Here is a 25,997-nt window from a genome sequence, read left to right as displayed (position 1 = left end):
GCTCCGAGTGGCCCTGCGCGTCTCCCGCGTGTGTGAGCGCGCCGTGTGAGCGCGAGGAAGTGGTTGCTCTCCTGGCTCGCTCGCTCCCTCGCTCTCTCCGTGCCCGCCAGCCCGCCCGCCCGCGCGCGCAGCCCGCACACTCACCGCTTGGTTGCTGCCGGGTGACGCGGGCTGGGCCCGCCCCCTGCTGCCGGCCCCGCACTCACTCGCACCGGCCGCCGCCGCGGAGCAGGCAGCAGCCGCGTCAGGGCCGTCCGGGGGCCACGCCGGCGATGCCCGCAGCCCCCGCAGCGCCCCGCGGGACCCGCTGACTTGCCCCCGGGCCGGGGTCACACCGGGCCGGGCCGGGCCGCGCGCCGCGGCGCTGCCTGCATGACCCTCCGGCGGCGCGGGGAGAAGGCGACCATCAGCATCCAGGAGCATATGGCCATCGACGTGTGTCCCGGGCCCATCCGGCCTATCAAGCAGATCTCCGATTATTTCCCCCGCTTCCCGCGGGGCCTCCCCCCCACCGCCGCGCCCCGCGCCCCCGCGCCCCCGGACGCCCCCGCGCGCTCGCCCGCAGCCAGCGCCGGCCCCCGCAGCCCCTCCGACGGCGCCCGCGACGACGACGAAGATGTGGACCAGCTCTTTGGAGCCTACGGTGCCAGCCCAGGCCCCAGCCCCGGCCCCAGCCCCGCGAGGCCGCCCGCCAAGCCCCCCGAGGACGAGCCGGACGTCGACGGCTACGAGTCAGACGATTGCAGTAAGTTTCCCAGTCGCCGGCCGCTCGCCCCCACCCCGCACTCGGGTCCCCGCAGGGCAAGCGCCGCCGCCGCCCGGTACACCTGCACGCGAGAGCTGGGAAGTTTGGGGGCGTCCTCTGGGGGCGCCCCATTTCCAGGCCTCCACTCCCCGAGGCGCGCCCCGCACCCCTTCTCGGCCCGCGCGCCGGGAGCTCCAGCGCGGGCGGCGGCTTTTGTTCCCGGGAAGGGCGGAGCTGCGCCCCGGAGAGACACCAGTTGCTGCGGGCCGCGCGGTTGCGCCAGGCCCCAGAGCCCTGTGCGGGCTGTCCCGGGGTGGTCACCCGGAGAGCTGGGGACCCTGCGGTAGCTGGGGCGGGCCCGGCGGCCCGCACCGCGCCACGGCTCTGCTGGTACGCGGGCCGAGGACCAGGACCGCGGGGCCGCTTGTCCTTTGGAAAAACCTTGGCGGTTCTTCCTCCCGCATCCGCGGACCCCGCCGGCCCTGGCCGCGGACCTTCGCCCACCTGTTACGCCGGCTTCCCCGGTCAGGAGGGTCCCCAGCCGCGCCCCCTCCTCTCGGACTCAGCCCCAGGGAGACAACAGACACCAGGGTCTCACGAGCCAGGCCAGGACCTCTCCTGGTGGCTTGTGTGGACCTTGAGGGTGCCTGACCCGGCCCACCAGGGACCATCCAGGAAGCTAAGAAGGGAAGAAGTCACATCGCCTGTCCTGTGAATTTGCTGGGGGCTGTGGCTGCGGCTGGAGTGACTACATGGAAGGGCCCCAGCCCAGTTGTCATCCTGGTTCACTTAGAGAAAAAAAAACACAGAGCCAGATTCAGAACCTAGTTATGGGTGCCATGGGACCATGCAATTGGGGGTCACCCATACCAGCTTCCCCAAGGCAAAAGCAGCCCCTCCTCCATGCAACATTGGTAGTTATATCTGGATGTTCCCCAGGGTCTCTGGGCTAGGGGCTGACTCCCCAGCATACCATGTGCCTCTGGACGCTAAGGACGGGAGTTCACAGTGTCACCCTGGGAACAGAATCCACGGTTCACTTTAGGGAGTCCATCAACAGAGGTTGATCAAGTCTGAGCCGGGAACACTGCCTTTTGTGTGTGTTCTAGACTGGGACCCTCTAACTCAAGGCATATCGAGACCCTACCCCCAAGCATAAAGGCTGGGGAGCAGGCCTTGCCCTCTGCTGTCCTGCAGATTGAGGGAAACTAGGTGGGCTGAATTTATTAAAGTCTTCAGAGCTGTGCCCTGGATTTACTTTCTGCCCAATTCCTGACACTCTGTGCAAGGATGCAGGCTGGCTGCCCTCTAGAGAGGCTCTAAGTAGGACCACAGTTAACCCCCTTGGAGGATCCAGAGCCATCCTGGGAAGAAAGGATAGGAAGTGGTTCCCATTTCCAGCATTCTGTCTGCAGCCGAGGGAGTGAGCAGGTGGACAAAGATCATGCCTGAGCCACAGGCCACCCTCCAGGTGCCATAGCAGCTCAAGGGATGACATAAGGCCAAGAGGGAGGAAACCCACCAGAAAGAATAAAGCAAGCCAGAAGCCCCACCTCCTGTCTGTCAATTCCGGTGTTTTCAGGACAGTCTTTGAGCAGCTGGGAGTGGGGCAAATGGAACCATGCTGTGTCCATGGGCTCAGGCCACAGGTGTCCTCCCTGGAGACAGGTTCACCTGAGTTGGACCCTAGATACAGCTTTCTCAACTGAAACTGGGGGCTGGCCACACCCAGAGGACTATGCTACACTAACAAGTGTGGAGAAGAGGCCTGGAGCTTGCAGAGCCGGGGAGGTGGGTATGGAGCTGGGCATCTCATTGGGGCTAAGAGCACGAGGATTGTAGCTCTCACAGGTGAGGAGACCCTGAGCAGGACCACCCTGTACCTAGCACCCAAGGCTGTGCACCCTGTGAGCTCTGACAACCAGATCTCTTAAAATAAGCCTAAGTGATTCAAGCCAGATGGTTCATTATGGCTTTAGCCAGGGTTATGCTATTTGCTGCTCTAATTATTGGATTATCTGTTCGGACAAAAAGAAATGAGGGCGGTTGCTCTGTTGTCTAAGCAGAGGCGCAAAAACAGCCTGTTTGCTTAGCCTTATTCTCCTCTTTAAAGCCTTTCCCTTGCCTGTCGCCTCAAAGTAAGCAAGTATGGGCACATGCACACACACACACACACACACACACACACACACACACACCTCACTCCCTACTGAGCTTAGGAGGCCAGTGAAGAACACACAGCATCACTCTAGGCCCCAGCTCCCAGGTATCCCCAGTCACCTGCTCCCCGTGTGCAGAGGGAATGCAGACCCCCAAAGCTGCAATGGCTAAGAGGCTTTGGACTGCGAGTACCATGAAATCAGTTCAAAGTAGCTCACGCCAGCAGAGCAGCAAAGGTCCTGCTGCAGACACCATGGTAACCTGGAGCAGCCCTCCAGCATCCCTGGTGATGAGGCTTCTGTCAGTCCTTCCTCTCAGCCAGCTCTTTCCCTCTTGGGCTGAAAACCAGGGCAGGTTCTCGGTTCCCAAGGGCACATGGATAAGGAACATCAAATGCTCTCAGACTCCATCAGCTAAGCGGGACCCTCATGATCCAAGGTGGCTGCTGTGGGTCCAGTCATCACATATATAGAAGGTCTTAGATTTGATTTTAAAAGAAAAAAAAAATTCTATTCTCATGTCTAGGATCCAGAAAATCTCTCTTAGAAGTTCCCAGGAGGCTTGTCCTTTTGTCTCATTGGCTAGAAGTGCATCATGTGCCCATGTTCCCAAATGACTCACTCAGCTAGGTCAGGACGGGAGCCCACAGGGGTCTGGAGCAAGGGTGAAGTGGGAAACCGCTGTCGGGTCTTCCTAGAAGGTTCTCCTGGGCATGGCAGGTCATAGCTACTGATGCACCTGCCTCTTCCTTCACCCAGAATGCCTTTGGGCCTCCATCATATTCTATCATAGTCAACAGTATAATGCCAATTGTGTGTCAGGGCACTGTACAGGGCCACAGAGGTCCAAGCATGGGCTGGACACAGTCTCTGGTCTTAGGACACTCACAGAAACCCAGCAAGAGGTCCAGCATGGGGGATTTTTTTGGGGGGGGAGGCAGGGGAAGGGGAAAGAACTCTGAGGCAGGGGCAGGGGAAAGAAGGCTAGCAGAGTTAAGGGGAGTTGAGGGGGCAGCAAAGAAATGGAAATGTCAGAAGCACAGACCACTGGGGGCATGGTAGAAGGATCAAGTGTCTGAGGCAAAGGGGAGGGGCTGATGAGGTCAAAGTGATCATCTAGAAAGGTGTAAATGCCAAACTGAGGGTGTCTCAACGCCATGGACTTTTGAACGACTTGAAGCGGGGGGGGGGGGGGGGGGGAGGAGATAAAGGAACCAAAGTCTCAGCTCTGTCTCTAGACGCTGCGAAGTAGAGATGCATCATTCATTCATTCCTCGGATCCCCACCCCACCCCCACAGTGCCTGCCTCGTTCCGGGTCTCAGTCTCCCCACTTATGAAGTGCTTTCAAGTCAGGCGTGATCATTTTCTATGCATTCTTGCCAATTTAAAAAAAAAAAAACATTTTTATTGTACTTTTTATTGTGTATGTGTAAAAGAGGTGCGGTGCACTGTGCCACAGCACACACGTGGAGGTCAGAAGAGAAGTCAGTGGAATCGGTTCTCTCCCTCCACGTTTACGTGCCCATGTTCCCAAATGGTCCCGGGGATCGAACTCAGGTCACCAGGCTTGCCAGCAAGCACCTTTACCCACTGAGCCATCTCATCAGCCCCAGTGAAACTATTTTAGAGGCTGATATTTTTCTTCCAAATACAAAACAAAAAGGACGGATTTCTGATTCCCAGGGTGGACGGGTCAAGGGAGTTCAAGTGCAGACCAAGGTCACCGCCAGCTGCCTGTCTGCACTGGCCCTGTTGGGAAACGCTCAGCCTCGGAGGAAGCAACAGGGCCTTGTGCTTGATTCTCTCTGAATTAGCCCCATTAAAGCGCTATAATTATCAGCAAGTCAGTGACAACTCTCAGAGGCCCATTAGTGACCAACCTTCATTATTTTTCCAAAGATGTAAACTTTCATCAGGGCCTGTGATCTGAGTGGCTCTAAGGGCAAGGCCCTTGAGATCCTGGGGCTAGCAGAGAGGCATGCTCTCTTGTCCTTTGAGCCCTGCTGTTGCCGCCACCACTGCCACCACCACTCTGCTCAGGCCCTCAGATCAGTGGTGAGTCCCCATCCCTGCCCTGCCCCAGTGCTGAAGCTCAAACTCAGGGGCCTGGTCATATGAGGTAAGGGCTCTACTGCTGAGCCATGTCCCCAGCCCTCCTCCTCCTCCTTTTCTTCTTCCTCCACCTCTTCTTTCTCTCTCTGTCTCTTCCTTCCTTTCCTTTCCTTTCCTTTCCTTTCCTTTCCTTTCCTTTCCTTTCCTTTCCTTTCCTTTCCTTTCCTTTCCTTTTTCTTTCTTTCTTTCTTTCTTTCTTTCTTTCTTTCTTTCTTTCTTTCTTTCTTTCTTTTTTTCTTTCTTTCTTTCTTTCTTGCTGCATCTTCAGGACTTGAGTTACCCAAAATGGGGAAGAAAAACTTTCAGGGAGCCACTAGGCTTTAAGACAGAAACTCCAGCCCTGCAGGGCCACCTCACTTGGCTACCTCCCCTCTCTGAGCCTCATTTCTACAAATAGAAAGGACAAACTTTGGGTCACATGTCCCTTAAGATAGCTCCTCCATACATGCAGTCTCTCCAAATGGTGACCAAGCTTTGGGTGACAAGATAGAATTTCTTTTAGGTCTTCAGTGGTACTAGACATCTGTCAGCCCTCTCTGACCACACACTGGGAACACTGTTCCTTCCCAGATATTTGTGTTTCAAGAGGCAGTTCCCTGTCTCATCCTCTGGGGTTGGGACACAAGCAGACATCGTGGAGTGTGTGCTGTTACATGTGGAATCACCCCAGACCCCTCCTCCTGGGAAGTGACTGGACTGCAATGCCATTCGAACGGCTCCACCGTGAGCACTGACCATCTGCTGCTTGCTGGTCCCCCGGGTACCTGAGGCAGCGTCGACCCTCATAGGGTGAGGTCTTCAGAGAGCTGGTAGCCTGAGCTGGACATCATGCAAACTGATTACAATGCAAAGCCATCACCTCTGCAGAATGATGTTGCAGAAGCCCAGCCGGGTGGCTGGTACTAAGGTGATGGTGCTTTGCAGTATCCTCATGCTCAGTATCCTGTCCTGCAGCATCCTCACCCTCAGCATCCTCACCTGCAGCTCCCTCAGCATCTTCACCCTCAGCGTCTTCTCCAATAGTATCTTCATTCACAGTATCCTCACTCTCAGCATCCTCTCCTATAGCAACTTCACAGTATCCCTACCTGCAGTGTCCTCACCCTCAGCATCCTCTCTCTCGAAGAGCATCCTCGGCTGTAGCCTTCTCACCCACAGCCTTCTCACTCATCGTATCCTCACCTACACACCTGTTGGAAGGGGGAAAGGATGCTGCAGCAAAGAACCCAGTGTGGTCATCACTAATGCATGCATTTTTCACTAGGGGAAGATACTTACAGCTCACTACACATCTATCGACTTAGTCTGAACACAGATCTAACAAGTATTACCTGGTTTATGCAAGAAATAGCTGTTTGTGCTTCCGGAGGAACCCCCAATGGAGCAATCACCTCGCACCTCTTCTGTCTGGCTGTGACTGTGACCCACCGCAGAATCATGGTAGTCATAGCTATGACTCTGCTTATATGTCAAGTTTGCAAAGGCAGGGAGAGGGTGACCAAGCTTAAGGCAGTCCCTTCCAGGAAGTCCTTAGAAGGGCAAATTCAGTGCTCAAGAACCATCATCAAAGTGTGTCTGCTGTTCCTACAGTTCCCTGGGGAGCCCCATGTGCTGGGAGGTAGTTATAGTTATCTCCAGTTACAGGTGGAGAAACTGAGGTGAAGTCATGCAACAAGAACATGCTAACCTGTGAAGAGCAACAACAAATGTCATTCTCCACACTCACAACTGCCCTCCAGAAAGAGACAAAAACACCCCCCTGTTGGGATGGGGGAACCCAACCCATTTCCATATATCTCTCAGAACAAAGAGCGCAGCCCTTGTTGTACACAGAAGACTGTTAGGATGCGGCTCTGCCTTTGTTAGGAAAGGCAGACACAGCTTGGAGTCCAGCACAGAACCCTGATGGGGACAGAGGCTCAGCCCAGCCTGTCACCCATCCCGGCACCCCTTCAGCCATCATCCCCCATCACAGACACCTGTGGTTATGATGTTCCCTCTGAGTCCCTCATACCATTGGCCAACTACTATCTGTTGATTCCTCCAAGAAGCCTCCCCTGATAGCCCAACGAACTGGGGCCCAGAGACTGAGGCCCAGAGACCCTCTTGAAGCTCTTCTGGCTCTTGGCTTACCGGGCAAATGTGGGACCTGACCAGCAGTTAGGAGCAGATCGGAATGTTAAAGATATTAAAGAATGTGTCCCTTGCTGTCTGGGGACTTCAGAGGTCTCCCTTGCTCACACCCTGGCTCTCTTCCTTAGGAACCTTTGGGACATGGCAGGACACCGCTGTAGCAAGTGACTGTTCCTAAGGTGGCAGCTGAACCCAATTATTGCTGCGTCCTCTGCCTGGCCCTCGGGACTTACCGATGCCTTTGAAGACTTGGAGGCAGCAGCATGAGGACCCAGCTGGCTTGTCACTGCCCCCTTACGATCTCCAAGGGCCCTGGAGACTAGGAAGCTATGGTGTCACTTGTCACCTGGGGGCTCAGTCAACAGTCAGCCACTCAGGCTGGTCAGGTTCTGCAGCCTGTCCTCTCAGAGCCTGTCCCCCTGCCTTCTCACACCAATGTGTGTCATTGCCTGGGGGAGCAGAGAGGGGGCACTGAAGCAAGGGTACTCAAGCTATCTGGTACACAATAGCACCACGGTGGGACAGGACAGACAGTGAGAAGGAAGGTTTGAGAGCCCCTTTCTGGGCCGCCTACCTGGTTAAGCTCAGGTTACCACATAAGGGACTTAAGTAATGCACCCAGAACCTGTGGGCCTCCTCATCTGGTAGTGACAGGAACCGTCCCTCCCAGGGTTGAGTGTTTAAGTGGGAGAGATAAAGAGACTGCCACCTTGAAGCTGCTCAGCTGTCACAGTACCAGACACTGAGCTGGAAACAGTAACATTCTTTATTGACAGCCTTTCTCTCTAGGAATTGAACCTGGGGCCTCTACTCCTAAGCTAGATCCCCAGGCCAGAAGTCAGTGAATGACCCACCCAAGGCCTGTGATGAGCACATTTGTCCCTCGGTTCTTCTTACACCCTTAAACCTTCCCCTGTTACCTGGGAAGAAGGGTACGCTGTTAACACAGGTAGACTTTTACTCTGTCTTTACCGGAGCCTGAGGTGCTGGCTTTATTTTTCTGTGCTGTGGGCCTAACTGAAGGCCCAGCACAGGCTAGGCCATTGATGCTCCTGAACCACACTCTTGCAAACAGCTTTGCTTTATTCTCGAGACCTATAGATTGGGCTGGTGATGGTGACTTTGAACTTGTGCCTCAACCCTAAGTCAGCTGCCACGGGCCTCTGCACTGTGCATCTGACTTAATCTCCATATGAAAGTCATCTGTGTCATTTAAAATGGCTTTAGTGCCATCCCCAGGTGGACTCACTAAGCCTTATTGTAACCATATTTTGCTTGCTCTAGCAAATTCCAGCCATTTAGAAGCAGAAGTGATTTTACATTTTAGTTTGTCCAGCAGCCTGAAGACAGAAGCTGGGGACAGCTAGTGTCCATGGGGGCAAAGACTGTCACTGTGCACCATGGGGGCACGCCAGGAAGCCAGCTCATCTGCAGATTCGTGCTCACATAGTCTCTTTTTAAATTATTTATTTGCTTATTTATTTCATGTGTATGGGTGCATGTGGTACAGGTGCCCATAGAAGCCAAAAGAGACTGTCAGATCCCCCAGAATTGGAGTTACAGATAACTGTGAACCACCATGTGGATGCTCAGAATAGAATCTGGGACCTCTGGAAGAGCAGCCAGTGCTCATAACCACTGAGCTATCTTGCCAGCCCCCCATGTTCACATATTCTGAGGACTGTGATGGACATATATGCCCTATGGTCCTTCCAAATAAATTTTATTTATTCATCTATTTATGTATTTATTCTTGAGACAGGATCTGGCTTTGTAACTCTGGCTAACCTGGAACTCAGTTTGTAAACCAGACACACAGGGCTCCACCTTACTCTGCCTCTCGAGTACTGGAATTAAAAGCAGGCACCACCAAATAAATCTGTTCATCTTGAAAACAACGTGATGCACCAGGAGTCAGTGGTGGCACACGCCTTTAATGCCAGTACTCAGGAGGTTGAAGCAGGCTGATGTCTGTGAGTTTGAGGCCAACCTGGTCTACAGAGCAAGTTCCAGGAAAGCCAGGGTGTGGAGGGAAGAGAAAACGGTGTAGCCAGTGAGATGATCCAGCAGCCAAGTCTGAAGACCCAAGTTCAAGTCCCATAACCCACATGGTGGAAGGAGAAAGCTGACTCCTGCAGTTGTCCTCTGGCCTCCACAGTGAACACCCTGGCACATGTATGTGCACAAACATGTACAAACACATGTAAAGTAGTAATGATGTGGCTGTCAGAGTCACCCAGGGGGGTGCACCCCTGCTCCCATGCAGTCAGCGTGTGACCCATCGTCCTTCTCCTCCCACAGCCGCCCTGGGTACACTGGACTTCAGTCTGCTCTATGACCAGGAGAACAACGCACTGCACTGTACCATCAGCAAGGCCAAGGTAGGCTCTGCGCCAGCCTCAGCTCGGGGTTCAGGAAGTAGGCAGGGTCCTGCCCATCCTTCTGTCCAGGCTTCCCTGGTGTCCCCGCTATATGGAGGGCAGCTGGCCACTTCCCAGATTGGCCAGAGTGGGACAGGGTGTGATCACAGAAAGCCAGGCAGCTTTTAGAGCCTGGGAGGGGTCACTGAGGAAGGGGGAGATACGGAGAATGTCTTGTGGGGGTGGGGGGAGACAAAGGAGGTTGGATTCCACTGTCCCTGGGTCTCCCCACTCTAAGTTCCAGCTACTAGGCTTCCTAGAGTCCCTAAGAAGTTTCTATGCTGGAAGTCACAGGTACCACTGAAGAAGCTAGGCTCTAGGCATGGTGGTAACCATTGGGTCTGAACCCTAGAGGTCCACTGAGCCTTTCTGTGGAGAGTTGTGGACATCTATAGATCCAGAGAGGCTGGTCAGACCCTATTCCCTGTGTTCCTCTGTGGCTCTGCATTGAACCCGTGTCTGTTCCATGGTCTCAACCATACTGTTCCCTTCACACTGCTCCCTCTGGGAGAAAGGTGCCAAAGCTGATGTTTTCCAGAAAGGTAAGGGCCCGTGTGGCCATTAGAGAGCCTTGTAGGGCTGTGGAGGGGCCTGAGACAGCCCAGCACACATGGAATAGCTTCCAAGTGCTGCCTGGCCTAGGCCTCACTTAGCACCCCCAACCTGTTGTATCTTTCTGCCCTTCTCTCTGACCCACCTTGCCACAGAGGGGCTGCCCTTGGCTCTGTGCCTAGAGGGACTCCCCATGCCATATCTCTACCCAGCCTGGGTCACTCATGTGAACTGCCATGGGCAGTTATGAGAACCATTTACATTGGTCTCAGGGCCCAGGTTGGGTACTTGAAGGCCCTGCCACTCCATCCTGCATCCCTGCTCACTCCTCGGATACCTTTTTAGGCTGTGATAGCCCAACAGAGCTGAGCACCTGGTGACCCCAACTTGGCAAGGGAGAGGCAGACTGCAGGGCCAGGCAGAGTCCACCCTACGCTTCCTCCTGGCTTAGCAGAGCTTGTCCGGCTTGGGGACCAACTGTCAGATCACTCTGGTAGAGCCCAGCCTCCCCTGCCCCATCTCAGAGCCTGGGGTTCCTCCTGCCTTCTCCCTGTTCCAGAGGTGTGTGTGTGTGTGTGTGTGTGTGTGTGTATCTGTGCCTGTGTGCACAGATCATCACAGGTACTGGTGTACACAGAGGTGAGAACCTGAGGCCTATGAACCATGGTGACCCTGTTCTTCTCTGTAAGTGTCTGCAAAAAGGAGGACAGGCCTGGGAAATACTGAGGCCCCAGAGGGGAAACTGAATCGGGGCAGGGTTCACACGCAGAGCCTCGTGGAAATCCATGGTATATGGATTTCCCAGGCTGCCCTCTGACTTGGTATCTTAGTAATTTTCTGTTGCTATGATAAAACACTGACCAAAAGCAACTTGGGGAGGAAAGGGCTTGTTTTTATCTTCCAGCTTGGATCTTCATCATCCAGGGAAGTCAGGGTAGGAGCCTGGAGGCAGGAGCTGATGTAGAGGCCAGTGAGGAGTGTTGCCTTGTTCCTAATGGCTTATTTTCTTCTTACATGCCCAGGACCATCAGCCCAGGGGTATCACTGCCCATAGTAACTAACTGGGTCTTGTCCATAGGTCAACCTGGGGGGGGGGGCATTTTCTCTTCTCCAACGACCCCACCTTGCATCAGGTTGACATAAAACTAACCAGGTCACTTGGTCACTGTCATCCCCCAGGAGAGGGTGTATCTCAGTTGGTTATCTGTAACAGGACTCACACTGGGTGTGGCTGGTGAGCCAGGTAGAAATAATACACTTGGCACCCAGCACTTTATCTAACACTGTCTTGCAGGGTACTGCCAGGGGACACATCTATCTACAGATATACTTAAGGTTCACTATTCCAAGCAGTGCCCAGGAGAACCCCAACAGAGCCACACCCCTGGGAGACCAGGGTTACTTCTTAACTGTGATAAAATATCACACACGGGAAACTTAGCAGCAGAATACTGGGCCCACTCCGTTGGCTATATTCCACCACTGCCGGCCATCCCAGAGCCTCTGAGCCTGCCAAGCTGAAACAAACGCCTTGCCTTCAGAACAACTGCCTATATCCCCTTGCCACTCCTCACTGGCCCAAGCTTCCCCTCCCCATTGTCTGCAGGGACCTTGTAGGGACAAAGTCATGCAGTTTCTGTCCCTGTGCACCAGGCCATCTCACCTTATGGTGTCTCTCTAAGCTGAGCACTAGGAACCCCAGCTTTGACTATCCAAAAGGGTCCAGTCCCTAATACCAAACAGTATACAAATACCAATACCAAAAAACCCTAATACCAAATAGCAAACAGTAGCCCCTGGGCAGTGCAGGGACAACAAGAACTTGGCTGGGGGGAGTCTATCCTCTATAAGCCAGGTCCTTCCTGTCCCCTCAATGCTAGTAGTATGGCCCCATATAGCATCTCCCTGTCCATCTCTGGGACAGTGGCACCTACTTTTATCACTTGACAACACGATAAGCTGATGGGATCTGCCTGAGACAACCCCTTTCCTACCTGTGGCCGAGCACAGCCCCTCTCCTGGATTCAGTCAGCTCCTGGGGGCTATCCACGTAGGCCCCTGCAGGGCAGACCCCAGACTCAGGGACACAGAGACTGCCTGAACTAGAGTCACTGTGTGAACACAGCCTCTAGCTGAGCCCATCATCCCTTACTTCTTCTACCCCAGTGTGTGGTGCTCTGCGGCGCCCAGGGACCTGCTAGGTAGATGGGTGTGAAAGTAACATCAGTTATCACACCATAGACTAGGGAGCCAACGGGCAGAGCATGCCTCACTGCCAGCTTAGCATGACAGCTGCCCCTGTCCCAGTCAGCCCTTGAGGATGCCCTGGGGCCTCAGAAGTTGGACTCAATACCCCAGATCCCCCAGTTCCCCCAGGGAAGCTGCCCTTGCTCCCTGGGGTGAGGAGCTGGCAGGGGGTGTGAATGGCCACCATTACCGAGGTACACAAAGTCTCCAGGTCAAGCCCCAGTGGCTCTGAACCTAGCTTAAATCCCTACCCTTACCCCAGGTATTTCTCTGATACCGTCTGAGGGTGTGGAAAGGGGAGGGGAGTCCCACCCATTCGCCCCGCACTGCATTCCTCCTTGCTCTGTTCCACTCAGACTGTGGGAATGATTAACACTTTCCCTGTGATAAAGCTGAGACTGCCGAGTCTAATAGGAAGTTCAGGGGCCTGGGGCCACACAGAAGAGAAATGATGGGTGGGTGGGTGGGTGGGTGCCCCACCTGAGAGCTCCTCCCAGCCCATAGAGCTGGACCTGGAAGAAAGATCTGGGTCACGGTCTGAGGGTTTTACGGCTGTGAACAGGCGCCATGACCAAGGCAACTCTTATAAAGGGCAACATTTAATTGGAGTTGGCTTACAGGTTCAGAGGTTCAGTCTATTATCATCAAGGTGGGAGCATGGCAGCGTCCAGGCAGATGTGGGGCTGGGGGAACTGAGAGTTCCACCTCTTGTTCTGAAGGCAGCTAGAAGAAGACTGGTCTTAAAGCCCACACCCACAGTGACAAACTTTCTCCAACAAGGCCAAGCATATTCAAACTACCACAGGCACCTGGCCAGGAATGGAGCCATTCCAGATGTGTGCATCTGGAATGTAGTCCAAGTACTCCTCTGCTGCCTCCCTATTCCCCACCCCCATAGGCCTTCAGCACCAGAAAGGAATAAACTTAATGCCCAGGCTAGCTGAGCCCTTGTGAGTCCCCTGCCCTGAGCTGTACGGTTCCTGGGCTGGTGGAAGAAACTGAAGTCAAAGTTATGGAGGGGTGCCATCTTGTGGAAGGACACTCCATGGCAGGCAGCTGGTGACTTCTAGGGACACCAACCAGCAAACACAGAACGGCAGACACAGAAGGAAATGACAGCTGACTGCCAGGACTTGGACCGAAGTGCCTTCCCAGCATCCACAGGAATGTAGGGATGAGTGTACAGCCAATCATGGAGGCTTGGGGTCAGAGAGGGAAGACCCAACAAGGAGTGGTGTCTGGAAAGTGGGGAAAGAGACAGGCCTCCCCAAGTTCAGAGCGAGGTGTGTCTTCTGGGTTCAGTTTGTCAAGAAAGTAAGAAGTGAAAGGCCCCGGGGGGGGGGGCTGGCCAGAGTGTGGGGGAGGGAAGCCTACCCCAGCACTGGTAGGCCTTATCTTCAGGGAGATTGGAAATGTCAGAGAGGAGCCCCTGCTCAGCAGGCCTCTGGTTTCCCCTCGCTCAACTCACACCCTCTCTGGTCTCTGCTCAGGGCCTGAAGCCGATGGACCACAACGGACTGGCTGATCCCTACGTCAAACTACACCTGCTGCCTGGAGCCAGCAAGGTGAGGGTTTCCGCCCCAGGCATGGCCCTGGCTTGGCACTTGTGACTTCCCTGGAACTTCACAAATCCATTACCCATCTGCTACACGGGCCCCAGAGAATGTCCCACTTACATTTCCTACGAAGCCACTTTAGCCTGAGGTTCATATTACACACAAAAAGAAAAGAACTCCTTGGGGTCAGATGTGACAACACATGCCTTTCATATAGCACTCAGGAGGCAGAGGCAATAGATAGAGTCCTGTGTGTTAAAGGTCAGACTGGCCTACATCCATAGTGAAGCTCAGGCCAGCCCGGAATGCAGGGGTGCACAGCACCTGCCTGCAGGACCTTCAGTGTGTTGATGGGCCATACTGTGGCTTCACAATGGGGTCTGAGTGGGAGGTGTTAGCCTGGTTTATTTGACACAGAACCCCTGTTCCTGCTCCCCTGCTGGGTGACCCAGCACAGAGGCAATATTTCACCCATAAGGCATTCATTAGGAAAGCATGGGTTGCAGGTAGAGTGAAGACCCTGAGTAAAGAGGAGGGGAATGAAAGTGACCCAGGAAAGTGGTCACCATTGTGCCATTGGCTTTGGGGACATGGCCAGTCTTGATATGGAACTCTCTTGTAACAGTGGGGGAGAGGGCTGGGGCTACAGTCAGGCTAATGCCTGTTAAGTTGGACATTTCAACTTCCCAGTTGGAATGAGTCACAGAGCAACCTCCCATTCCCTACAGGACCACCCCATAGCCACCACCTCTGTCCTGCAGGACCACCCCATAGCCACCACCTCTGTCCTGCAGGACCACCCCATAGCCACCACCTCTGTNCCACCCCATAGCCACCACCTCTGTCCTGCAGGACCACCCCATAGCCACCACCTCTGTCCTGCAGGACCACCCCATAGCCACCACCTCTGTCCTGCTACTGTTACCAGAGTCTGGGGGCAGGATGCTTCTCACATTCATTTTCTGTGGTTACCTCAACAAGTTCCCGCTGCTTGGCCATTTAAACATGCCTATCGCCTGCCTCCCTGGTCTGCTGGTCATCAACCAGGCAGGTTGCACTGACCAGAAGTCGAGATGCCAGCAGGACTGTATCCACTCTGGGGACAGTCAGTCCCTCTCCTTTCCAAGTAGAGGCTGCACACGTCCCCAGCTGAGCTCCCAGCTGAGCGGGTCCTGTCTCTCCTAGCTCTTCTTTTGCTGCTAATGACCTCGTGACCACAGGGGCTATTGCTGGTTTTAAGTCGGCTAATTAACAGTGTCGATTTCACCTTCTGCCTCAGGTCCCCTCCCCTGTGTCAGATAGTGCCTCTGTGAATTGGAGGGACCAGGTCTGCCAGCTTTGAGGCCACACTCATTCGGGATCAAAATAAGATCACCCTGTCTTTTTCCAGGCAAATAAGCTCAGAACAAAAACTCTCCGGAACACCCTGAACCCCTCGTGGAACGAGACCCTCACTTATTACGGAATCACGGATGAGGACATGGTCCGAAAGACCCTGAGGTGGGTGAGGGCCCCTGCGCCTACACCCCACCCGGGGACACCCTACCGCTTGTGAATTCCCACTGACTGTGGAAGCCAATCACCCCCAGGATCTCCGTGTGTGATGAGGACAAATTCCGCCACAACGAGTTCATCGGAGAGACTCGAGTGCCCCTGAAGAAGCTGAAGCCCAATCACACCAAGACGTTCAGCATCTGCCTGGAGAAGCAGCTGCCGGTGAGTGGAGGAAGACTCCAGCGCCCCAGCGGTGTAGGAGTTTACTGAGCAGCTACTACGTGCCAATACTGTGTTCCAGGCACAGTTGCAGGGAGATGGAAGGAACTTGCTTCCTGTTGATGGCACGGGAATGGAGCTAATTCATGGAACAGAGAGCATAGTGGAGGGGGCAAGTCTAGGAGGGAACATCACAGAAGTGGCAGGGGATCATGGCACCTTCCACAAGTGACAAGGTAACAATTCTTGTGGAGTTGAGGACTAAATCTAAGACCTGAGTGATTAAGAAACACTCTTCCACTGAGCTGCATTTCAGCCCTTTTAAAATTTTACTTTTAGAAAAATTGTAAATGTTCATGTGTATGTAATGTAGTGTGTATGGATATATGTATGTGTGTAGCCTATGTGAGTGTGTGTACAGTGGGTAGATGTGTGAATATGTAGGCTTGTATGTAACATGATGTGTATGAGTATGTGCAGGTGTGTGTGTAATGTATGTGAGTGTGTGCCTGTATATAATGTAGTGTATATGAGTGTATACGTATGTGCATATGTGTTGCATGTGTGTGTGTGTGTGTGTGTGTGCATGTGGCCTGTGTGAATATGTGTGCCGTGGGTAGATTTGTGAATATGTAGGCTTGTATGTAACTTAGTGTGTATGAGTGTATACATATGTGTGCACATGTGGGGAGGTTCTATGTAAGTGTGTGTTCAGCAGGCAGATGTGTGAATGTGTAGGCCTGCCATCAACACAAGAGTGTCTTCTTTAACTGCTCTCCACCTCATTTTTTGAGACAGGTTCCCACTGAACCCAGCACTCACTACCTACTCTTACTGGCCAGTGATCTGGGACTCTCCTGTGTCCACCTCCCCCGGTGCTAGGATTTCAGATTTGAGCCACCAAGAACAGCTTCCCACTGATGCTGAGGACCCACTCTTATGTGGCAGGAACTTGGCTGACTGAGCCATCCCACCTACCCCCGAACAGAATCTTGCTAAATTCCCCAGACTAGCTTTGAACTTCCTCTACAGCTCAGATTGGCAGTAAACTCTTTTTTGTTCTGTTGTTTGTTTGGTTTTTTATATTTAAGTCATGATTTCTCTGTGTAGCCCTGGCTGTCGTGGAACTCACCCTGGACACCAGGCTGGCCTTGAACTCAGAGATCTGTCTGCTTCTGGGATAAAGGCTTCCTCCACCACCTGGTTGACAGTGAACTTGTGGTCCTCCTGTCTCAGTTTCCTCAGTAACTAAGAGTGGCACAAGGCAGGGCATGGTGTTATTTTAACAGGTTCCTGCCTGATGGGCTCAGAATGGCCAGAAGCAGAGTGAGGCGAGGGTTGAGCCAAGAACCAGATAAAATGGGCTGGATGGAGACAAAGGCCTGCCACCAGGGCAGTTCCAGGTCTGGGGAGCCTTCACTAAGGACAACTCAATTGGAGCGTGTTAGGCTAGGAGAGCTGTGAAATGCCCAGAGGAGACAGCACATAATTCTCTCTGAGACATTGTAATTGTTCAGCATGATGTCAAGACAAATTTGGCCCCCAGTTGTCTTCAGCAGCTGAGCCCTCCCAGAGCCTTGGTGCCTGTTCCTTTCCTATCACCTTCCTGTCTGCCTTCTCGCCTCATCTCTCCTTCCTCTGGTTTATAGGGCAGAGGGTCTAAGGAGCCCCAGTGCTCAAGGCTAAAGACAGGCTAAGCTCTTTATCTCCCAATGTCGACATAGCTGTTTCCTTAAAGCCTAAGCCAAACAGAGGAAGCCCTACATTTAATCCCTGTGTGCCAGACCCGGCAGGATCTAGACCCCGGAACATGGCTGCTCCAAAAGCTGGACCCAAGTCCAGCCCTTAGAATCCTCCCAGCAGCTGAGACAGTGCCTTTGTGCGTGGCTTTCTCAGACTGTATTCTCATGTCACATTCTCTCCACTCAGGTGCATGAGTGATGGGTAGAACCTTCCATGTCACTTGACAGAGGTGACCCAAATTTTCCAAATGGCCTATACCTCTCAGGAGGGAACTACCAGCTCCCATATCCAAGTTCTGACCTCAGATTAAACAAAACTCTGCATGTGGATGCATGAAGGCTCATGGAGTATATGTGCACATGTGCACTGTGTGTACATGTGTGGATGTAGATGTGGATGAGCATGCATGAGTATGTGTTGAGTATTCCAGAAGCATCTCTGGCTGTTGCTGAGCCTCCCTTGAATTTGTGCATTGGCCAGTTTGTGATTACACAGGGTAACCACTCTGGTTGTAAGGACATAGTTTTCTGTGTTAGACTTTATACTCTATTATATTACGTGTTCTAAGTAAATAGCTGGCTCAATGGCTGTCATGTGAAACAGTCCAGAGTATGGTAGTGTCCTCTGCCTTTGAAAATCTCTGCTCATATATACTACATGCAGAGCCTAGAACCCCACACTTGCACTGTTGGTCGTGACTGCCTGAGTATTGGGTTTAGAAGGATGCCAAGGTTGTGTTAGAATTCAGGGTGAGTGCTGGGATCGATTAGCCATGTCTGCTCTGAGCATGATTGGAGAAAGGCCTGTGGATCTCGGGCATCCCTTCCTCACCTCTCAGGACTCCCATCGGCAGGAAGGTTTGGACATGGCCACATGGAGACTCAGGTCAGTCCCAAGCAGAGCACAGTTGCAAGCCAACGGCTCAGGCTGTCAAAGAGGGGTCTAGCTGAACCCTGAGGAGGGATGCTCAGGTGGACATAAGGGGAGGAGATTTTAGCCAGGAAGGTGGAAGCAGACAAGAACAGCAGAGTGACTACCCTCTCCTGCAGGTGGACAAGGCAGAGGACAAGTCCCTGGAGGAGCGAGGCCGCATCCTCATCTCCCTCAAGTACAGCTCACAGAAGCAGGGCCTGCTGGTGGGCATCGTGCGCTGTGCACACCTGGCTGCCATGGATTCTAACGGCTACTCGGACCCCTATGTGAAAACGTGAGTGTGTGACCAGGCCTGCGCTTGACTCCCCTGCTCACCTGGGAGAACCTGAGTCCTGTAGGGCGGGAGCCAGAGTGCAGCATGAGAGGCGCTAAGGGGGGTTTCCTCAGAGCAACCCGGCGTTGTCCACCAGGGCATTTTCTTCTGGGTTCCTTTTGTGATTCTGGGGTTAAGCAAAGCTATCTCATTTCATAGGTGGGGAAACTGAAGCCTGCAGAAGGGTCACCCAGTGGGAGAGAGAATAGTTATCTCCTTTTGGACATAGGGGACACGGTCACATGTATTCCAGGCTGCCCTTGAATTTACCATGTAGCCAAATTCAAGTTACCTGAGCTTCAGATGCTACTGCCTCTGCCTCAGATGCGATCGCTGCAGCTGATGACGTGAACTGTCACACACGGGCCTCCAGCGCTGGAGATCAAACCTGGGTCCAGCGATACAAGGTCATTAGTAGCTCACAAGCAAGTTCTGGGAAGAGGCAGGCCCAGTGCCGGGAGCCAGGAGGCTTGGGGAACTGGCAGGAGACCTTTGCCAAGTCTTCCTGTGTGCTCAGGCCCCGTGTCTCCTCTCCCTACCACTGATGGTAAAGCTACAAATAGACATGGTCATGTGTGCAGCATTTGCAGTGACTGAAGTGTACAGGGTCTAGAGGGGACTTAGATGTCTATAGCAGGCCGTGGAGGGTTCTGTGCAGATGCCAGCTCATTTTATGTAAGGACTTGGGCATCTACAGCATCTATAGATGTGCCATCATTCATAGGCACCAAGGGTCATGCAGAGCACTCATGAGTGGAGACAGGGAGGCACAGAACAGCAGCATTGGAGGGTCACTAGGTGTGTCGCCTCCACCTGTCACACTGCATTTCTCTTCAAACAGAATTGAGATGTGGAACCAACATTTGAAATCGTGTTCAGTGCCAATCTGCTGGGTGAACTCCAACTCCAGGTCATGTGAGGGGTGACCCAGAACCCAGGGGTCTCCCTTGGTGCTGACGTGCACAAGCAGACTGGCTGGAGCGCTAATAGGATGCTTTCGTGGCTTGGGGCTCCTCCCTGCCATGGGGAATATGTCAACATGCTATCTGTCCTCTGAGTAAAAATGGAGAAAGGCCGCAGAGGCTCAGTGCAAGTGAAGTTCCCTCCTCCTTTGCAGGGACAGGAGCTGAGGCAGGATCTCACTGTGTACCCCAGGCAAGCCATAAACTTGTGATCTTCCTGCCTCAGCCTTCCAAGAACTGGAATTGCAGGCAGGCATGCGCCACCAAATCCAGCCCTCACCTGCTTGAACCTAAGGGTCCAGGACCAGCAGATACAAAAAGCCAGATGTTTTGCCCTTTCCCAGAATTCCCTTAGCTCCAGGCATCCTCTGGCCTGTTGTCTATCCCAGTAGCATTGCCTTCTCCAGATTTCACATCAAGCATCTTACGGATGCTGCTTGGTTGAGCTTCTCTCCTGCAATGAATGTTTTGGCTAAGGGTCACCCACACAGTATATACACTAGGGACGCCATCTTTGATTGGCCGCATAGCTTTCGGTATGTGCAGAAAACATGAATTCATTTGTTGATGAGTTTACCAGTTGAAGAGCACACAGGCTGTTTCAATGTTGGATGACCACGCGGATTGGCCATTCACCGGTATTGTGTAAGCCAGGCTCGGCAGTGCGCACATAGCCACTTCAGATGTGGAGGCGGAAGGATGGATTGTACAAGGCCAGTCTGGACTACACACTGAGAGCCAGGGAGACTAACTGTGTCACAAATACAAAACACCCCTTCATTACGCATCCTTTGTCATCACCGCTTGCTCTCACTTACTTCCTAATATATGTTTTAACAAACCAGGATCATTCAGACAACAGACCGTCAACTTGAAACTGGATGGTCATGTCTGTAATCCCAGCACTTAGAAAGTAGAGGCAGGAGGGTCAGGAGTCAGGGTCATCCTATCCACCTAGGAGACTGAAGATTGTGTGCTTGTGGGGGGCAGAGGACAACTCATATGAGTCCTTTCTCTGCTTCCACCATGTGCGCTTGGAGGGCGTTGAACTCGTGAACTCCCATGGGCGGGCTTCAGCCGTGAGTGTGAAGCCCGCAGCAACCTGCTGGGCCTGCAGTAAGGACTTTTTGGACAATAGTACTCAGCTTTTCCAAGGGCAACTATGGCAAAAACCAGGCCAGAAGCTTGGCTCTGGTCAGTAAACCTTTGGGCATGTTATCCCTCTACATTTACTGTGTTGAGGTTCCCAGTGCCACTGAACAGAAACAAGGCATTTGTCACACAATTGTCTGGGCAGGGACAGGGTGGGAGGTTCTGCAAAAGAGAATTCAGCCTGTGAATGACTTCCTGTCACCACCTCGTTGTTTGTTGCATTTGTTTGTTTGTTGAGACAGGGTTTCTCTGTGTGACCCTAGCCATCCTGGATCTCACTTGGTAGACCAGGTGGGTTTTATGGTGTGTGAATTCTTAATAAATCTAGGGTGTGTGTGTGTGTGTGTGTGTGTGTGTGTATGTATGTATAAGCTCTTAGCTTGTGGGACTGGGGCTAAAATCAGTTTGTAGAGCATTTGCCTTGCATGTGTGAGATTTTGGGTTCAGTGTCTAGCACTGCAATAACCCCAACCCCTCCCCCCCCAAAAAAAAGACAATTCCTAAACAAGGGACAAACTCTGGTTTATAAAACTGGCTCTCCTATGGGCGGCACGAGCTTTGTATTCCAAAGCATAGAACCATTCTCTTCTGGGGACGCAGGTGTACCCGGGGAACCCTGCAGGCGCCTCAGCGTTCCCCACAGGTGGGCAAGCCAGGGTCTCCGGTTAGGACAAAGGTGACCAGGGATTCATCTCTAGGGTAGAGCTCCATAGCTTTCTGCTAGCACCATCTGCAGCTCCCAGCTCACCTAGCCTCTGATCGCCCCAATTATCATTCCAGATATCTGAAGCCAGATGTAGACAAGAAATCCAAGCATAAGACAGCAGTGAAGAAGAAAACACTAAACCCAGAATTCAATGAGGTATGGCCAGGCTCCACTGGGCTTCATGAGAGCTGTGGGGCTAGCCTGGGCTGGGTGGGGGTCTGGAGGGACCCGGTCTTCAAAGGGGAACTGTGGGGAACTGGGAAGCAGTAAGAGAGGGTAGGGAACAGCTGCCTCAGCCACGGTGGGTAAGGCTCTACCAGTCTGCTCAGCAATGGGGAAGCTCATGGGACTAAGGAACCTTCTAGAAGGTTGATATTGAATCAGGTAGGGGTGGAAAGAGAGAATGTTCAGCAGCGTTTGAGAGTGACCTTCTAGATGACAGGGTAGGGAAGGGAGATGTGAACAGAACGAGGAGACACTCTGGGTAGGCGGTGGAGACTCAAGACACCCCAGCAGGCGTGTCAAGATGGCTCTGACACAGTGAACCCAATGCCATAAGCTTACTATTTTGCAATTTCTGTTTGTAACTCAATTGCACAGGTCTCAAGCATGAACTTGTAGATGAGAAGGTCTGAAGTGAAGGCACACTCACTAGGGCCACTGGCAGAACAGGACAGTGGGTGCCCAGGTCCTCAGAGCAGAGGGTGGGTCACAGACCTGGGGGGGGCGGTCTCCCACTGAATACATTGGAAGAAGAGCAGAACGCCTGGGGCCTGATTCACGGCCATGGATTCACAGGCAGAGGTGACAGCAGGTGACAGCAGGCCAGCCCCAGAGGATGGCAGAGACTCCTTACTGGACAATTCATTGCAGCCGGGGTCTCTGCAGCATCTGGGAACAGCTTGAGGGACAGACGGGCACGTGGGCGGAGGCAGGGGCCTGCTCATCCTCCCTTCAGGAAGAAGTGGGCAGCTCGGTTAGAGTGACCCCACAATGACCACCTTGAGGCTTCAGCACATCACAGACCTCTCAGCCAAGCGACCTTGGCTTTAACACCCTCTTCTGGCCAGCAGGAGTTCTGTTACGAGATCAAGCATGGAGACCTGGCCAAAAAGACCCTGGAGGTCACCGTCTGGGATTATGACATTGGAAAATCCAACGATTTCATCGGTAAGATATATGAAGGGAAGGCCACTTAGCTGTGTGCCTGTCCAAGAACCACTTTACCCCTAGTGAAGGGATCTCAGGCACTCCCCAAACTATAATCATGTGATAGCAGCAAGGCCCAGGGAGGGGAGGAAGCCTGACCTCAGAGCATCTGTGGTGACATAGAATGATGGTGGTCAGCACTCAGAGCCCATGCGACCACAAGTTTATGGTGGGCATGACTGGTACACAGTGGACCACTGTAGCCCTTCCTCTCCTTTTCACTCCCTACTATATGCCATAGAACCCTGCCCCACACTGTTCTGGTCCCTGGTAGAGGAAAAACATGACATCAAAAACTGGGTCAAGTGGGCAGGGTGTGACTGGAAACTAGGGGCTGTCCACACACAAATGGGTCTGGACGCTGGGGTCACTGAAATCCCTAGCTGCCCTTCTGGTCTCTTCCGCAGGTGGTGTGGTTCTGGGCATCAACGCCAAGGGTGAGCGCCTGAAGCACTGGTTTGACTGCCTGAAGAACAAGGACAAGAGGATTGAGCGTTGGCACACACTCACCAATGAGCTCCCAGGGGCTGTACTCAGCGACTGACTGACTGTCCCATCTGCTGCCACCCACCCTTGCCACCCGGCCCACACAGGTTCAACCCTGGGCTTTCTCAGCTGCCACCAAGGGCTGTGGCCCTCACAATGGGCAAGATCCAGGTTGTCTGCTCGGACACAGACAGTACAGCCCCTGCTAGGAGGCCAAGAGCTCCCAGCCTCCCTCAGAGGGACAGGAAAACACAACATGATACCTGTTTCAGCTCCCTGGGCACCCAAGCTGGCCAGAGCTGGGGGAATCCTCAGCCTCCACTCTGTCCAGAGGAAGGGCTATCTACAGTGAGGACCTATTGGAGGTGAGCGGTGGAGCCCTGCTGCAAGCCCAGAAATGGGGGTACTCTAGCTGCCTGGAGACCACAGGGAGGATGATGGGCAGGCAGAGAGCCCAGGACTCCAGGACAGACAATGTAGCCAGCTTGCTTGTGCCTGGCATTGATGGGCAGATAGACTCTGTGAGCCTGAGACGGGGATTCCCAGTCTAGCAGGGCATCTGAGTGCACATATTGCTACAAAGGGATGAGGCATACCAGGACCAGCCAGTTGTCTGCAGGGGCTGAGGGTACTGCTGACCGCTGAAGGGTGGAGGGCAGGGAAGGCGCCCTGTGGGAGTCAGGACTCAGCACAGTCTTGAAAACCCGGCTGTGGCTTGAAAGCTAGGAGAAAACCAAATACAGACAAGAGGAGGCCTGAAAGAGGGTACCAGGGGACAGGGAGCCATGGGGGGAGCCCAGGGTTGCGCTGGGGCAGCATTTGGGCTTTTAGGCAGGAGCTGGGCTTGGGGATGTGTACAAGCACTGGAGAAACTGGGTGTTCAAACCCAAGCTCTCCCATTTGATCTTGCTCCCAAGGGGCCTCAATGCACACTGCTCCCGTTGTCAGCGTAAATACCCAGTCAGCTTCAGGGCAAAGAGAAAGGGATACCACTAACATGGAAAGAGGCAAGCATCCCTCCCGCCCGCCTGTCCCTCCCTCCCTCATCCCCTCAGCTCAGGCTGGTGTTAGGTCCCTCACCTATGGCATCCTGGCCCTATCAAGACAGCTGGTTGCCTTCAGGACCAGCAGTGGGAAATAGTCTTGTTTGGGCGAAGGTGAGGGGATAGGGAGTTCTGCCCTCAGGAGCTGAGAACTCTGGCCTCACTTTCTAGGAAAGGGTAGGACACTGGTCAGTCGTGAAGCTCCCAACTGCCTCCTGCCAACTGGGATTCAGGAGCACAGGGGGAACAGGGAACCAAGGAGTTCGACCATCATCTCAGAACCCCATTTTCTTCGATCCATCACTGGGTGATAAAACACTGGGGTCCTGGCCTAAGCCTGGAACCCTCCTACAGCTGAAATCAGGGTCCCAGGACATGATTCCCATCCAGAGTGCTCACCAGCTTTCCCTAGTTGGCAGGGAAAATAGGTCTCTAGCGCTCCACAGCACCAAGCCACCTGTTGCTCGTAAGAGACTGGATTTCCCTCCTGAAAAGGTGTTGCCTGTTATTGAATTGGCAAACACCTTCTTATTGAATCTTCACCAGCCTGTGTGGTGGGAGGCATGGTCAACCCATTTTATAAATGAAATGGCTCCAGAGTCGTTGATAAACTTCCAGAGCCACCAAGGTGGGAAGGGCTGAAGGACCCTGTCTGAGGACGAGGACTCCCAGGTCCCTCCCGCCGGGAGTTAATGGGGCTTACTGAGGTCTGTTACCTCACCCTCTAGCTGGCTTTGAAATCACCTGTGCCATTTAGGATTTGCCAAAGGCCACAGCCAAGCCCTGGAACCCAGCTGTCCCACCCCGAGCCTGAGGTCAAGGACTTGGGGACAGGCCTGATGTTTTCCCCATACAGCTAGAAACAGGAGCAGGTATTTAAGTGCACTTGGTTGAGCTCTGAGTAACTCAGATTTTGCCTTTTGGAGTGCTCTGTTTAGAGAGGAGCCTAGAAAGTCCCTGAAGATACAGAAATGTTTATTATACCTGAGGTGACTGAAGCTCATCAAAAGAACGGGTGGCCCAGGTGGACAAGAAACGTGAATCCCTGTTGCCCCAGGCAGTAAGTGGGTTTGGGCCTCAATGATGATCCTTGCCAATCCCAGGGACAGGCAGGGTGGGAAGCAGGGCTTCTAGCCACCTAAAAAGTGATGGCCACTAAAAAGTGATGAAACTTTCCCAGATCCTGGAAGGTTTCTAAATCCCCAGTACATTACATCTCCACTAAAGGGAAAAAGCCCTTTGAGAAGTTGCAGAATCAGTTCAGTCTTTCATTCCAAACGAGTATCTTCCTTCTGGCTCATCAGCGTTGCAAAGAGGAAAATTGATACCAAAAACAAAGGTCATTCCAAAGTACTGTCAGTAACCAGGGCCTCTCTTGATGCCCATCATCCACCTCGCGTCCTGGTCTCTGCCCCGCCCACCACCACCGTTAGCCAATCCCCGAACGGTCCCGTCTTCCAACCCAGAGGCAATGACCTCCTGACCTCTAGTGGCAAAAACGAGGAGCTGCACCTCCGTGGCCCGCCTGCCCGCCTGCCCGCCGAGCTCGGGCCAAGCATGTCCTGCCCTTCATCCTTCTCCAGCCAAGTGAATCTCCCCGATGCATGGACTCTGGCTGTCCTCGACACGGACTCGTGCACTGCTTACAGTTTTGCTGCCACGTGACGGCTGCAGACTACATCCTCAAACTGCAGCGCCACGACACAATTTTTGTAATCTTGTCTGACCTTCCCGAAGGTGTCCTTTTTAAGTCTTTATTTGTTAATATTTATAACGATATATAATTCAAAGTAAATGAGAACGTCGTACTGA

At 53.3% G+C, this 25,997-nt stretch overlaps 1 protein-coding gene across 1 annotated transcript; it reads left to right on the top strand.

The window, feature by feature from the left end:
• Positions 1-228: 228 nt before the first annotated feature.
• Positions 229-25,997, top strand: Doc2b (double C2 domain beta). The gene is made up of 9 exons (XM_021212652.2): positions 229-745; positions 9,452-9,531; positions 13,860-13,934; positions 15,316-15,425; positions 15,515-15,641; positions 18,431-18,588; positions 21,522-21,603; positions 22,521-22,617; positions 23,064-25,997. Exons 1-9 carry the CDS (start codon positions 373-375, stop codon positions 23,198-23,200), a joined length of 1,239 nt encoding a protein of 412 aa, XP_021068311.1. The 5' UTR covers positions 229-372; the 3' UTR covers positions 23,201-25,997.

The sequence above is a fragment of the Mus pahari genome, chromosome 14, assembly GCF_900095145.1.
Source record: "Mus pahari chromosome 14, PAHARI_EIJ_v1.1, whole genome shotgun sequence".
Taxonomy (NCBI): Eukaryota; Metazoa; Chordata; class Mammalia; order Rodentia; family Muridae; genus Mus; species Mus pahari.
Note: the sequence above shows the minus strand (reverse complement) of the source record. Positions and strands in the feature narration are given on the sequence as shown.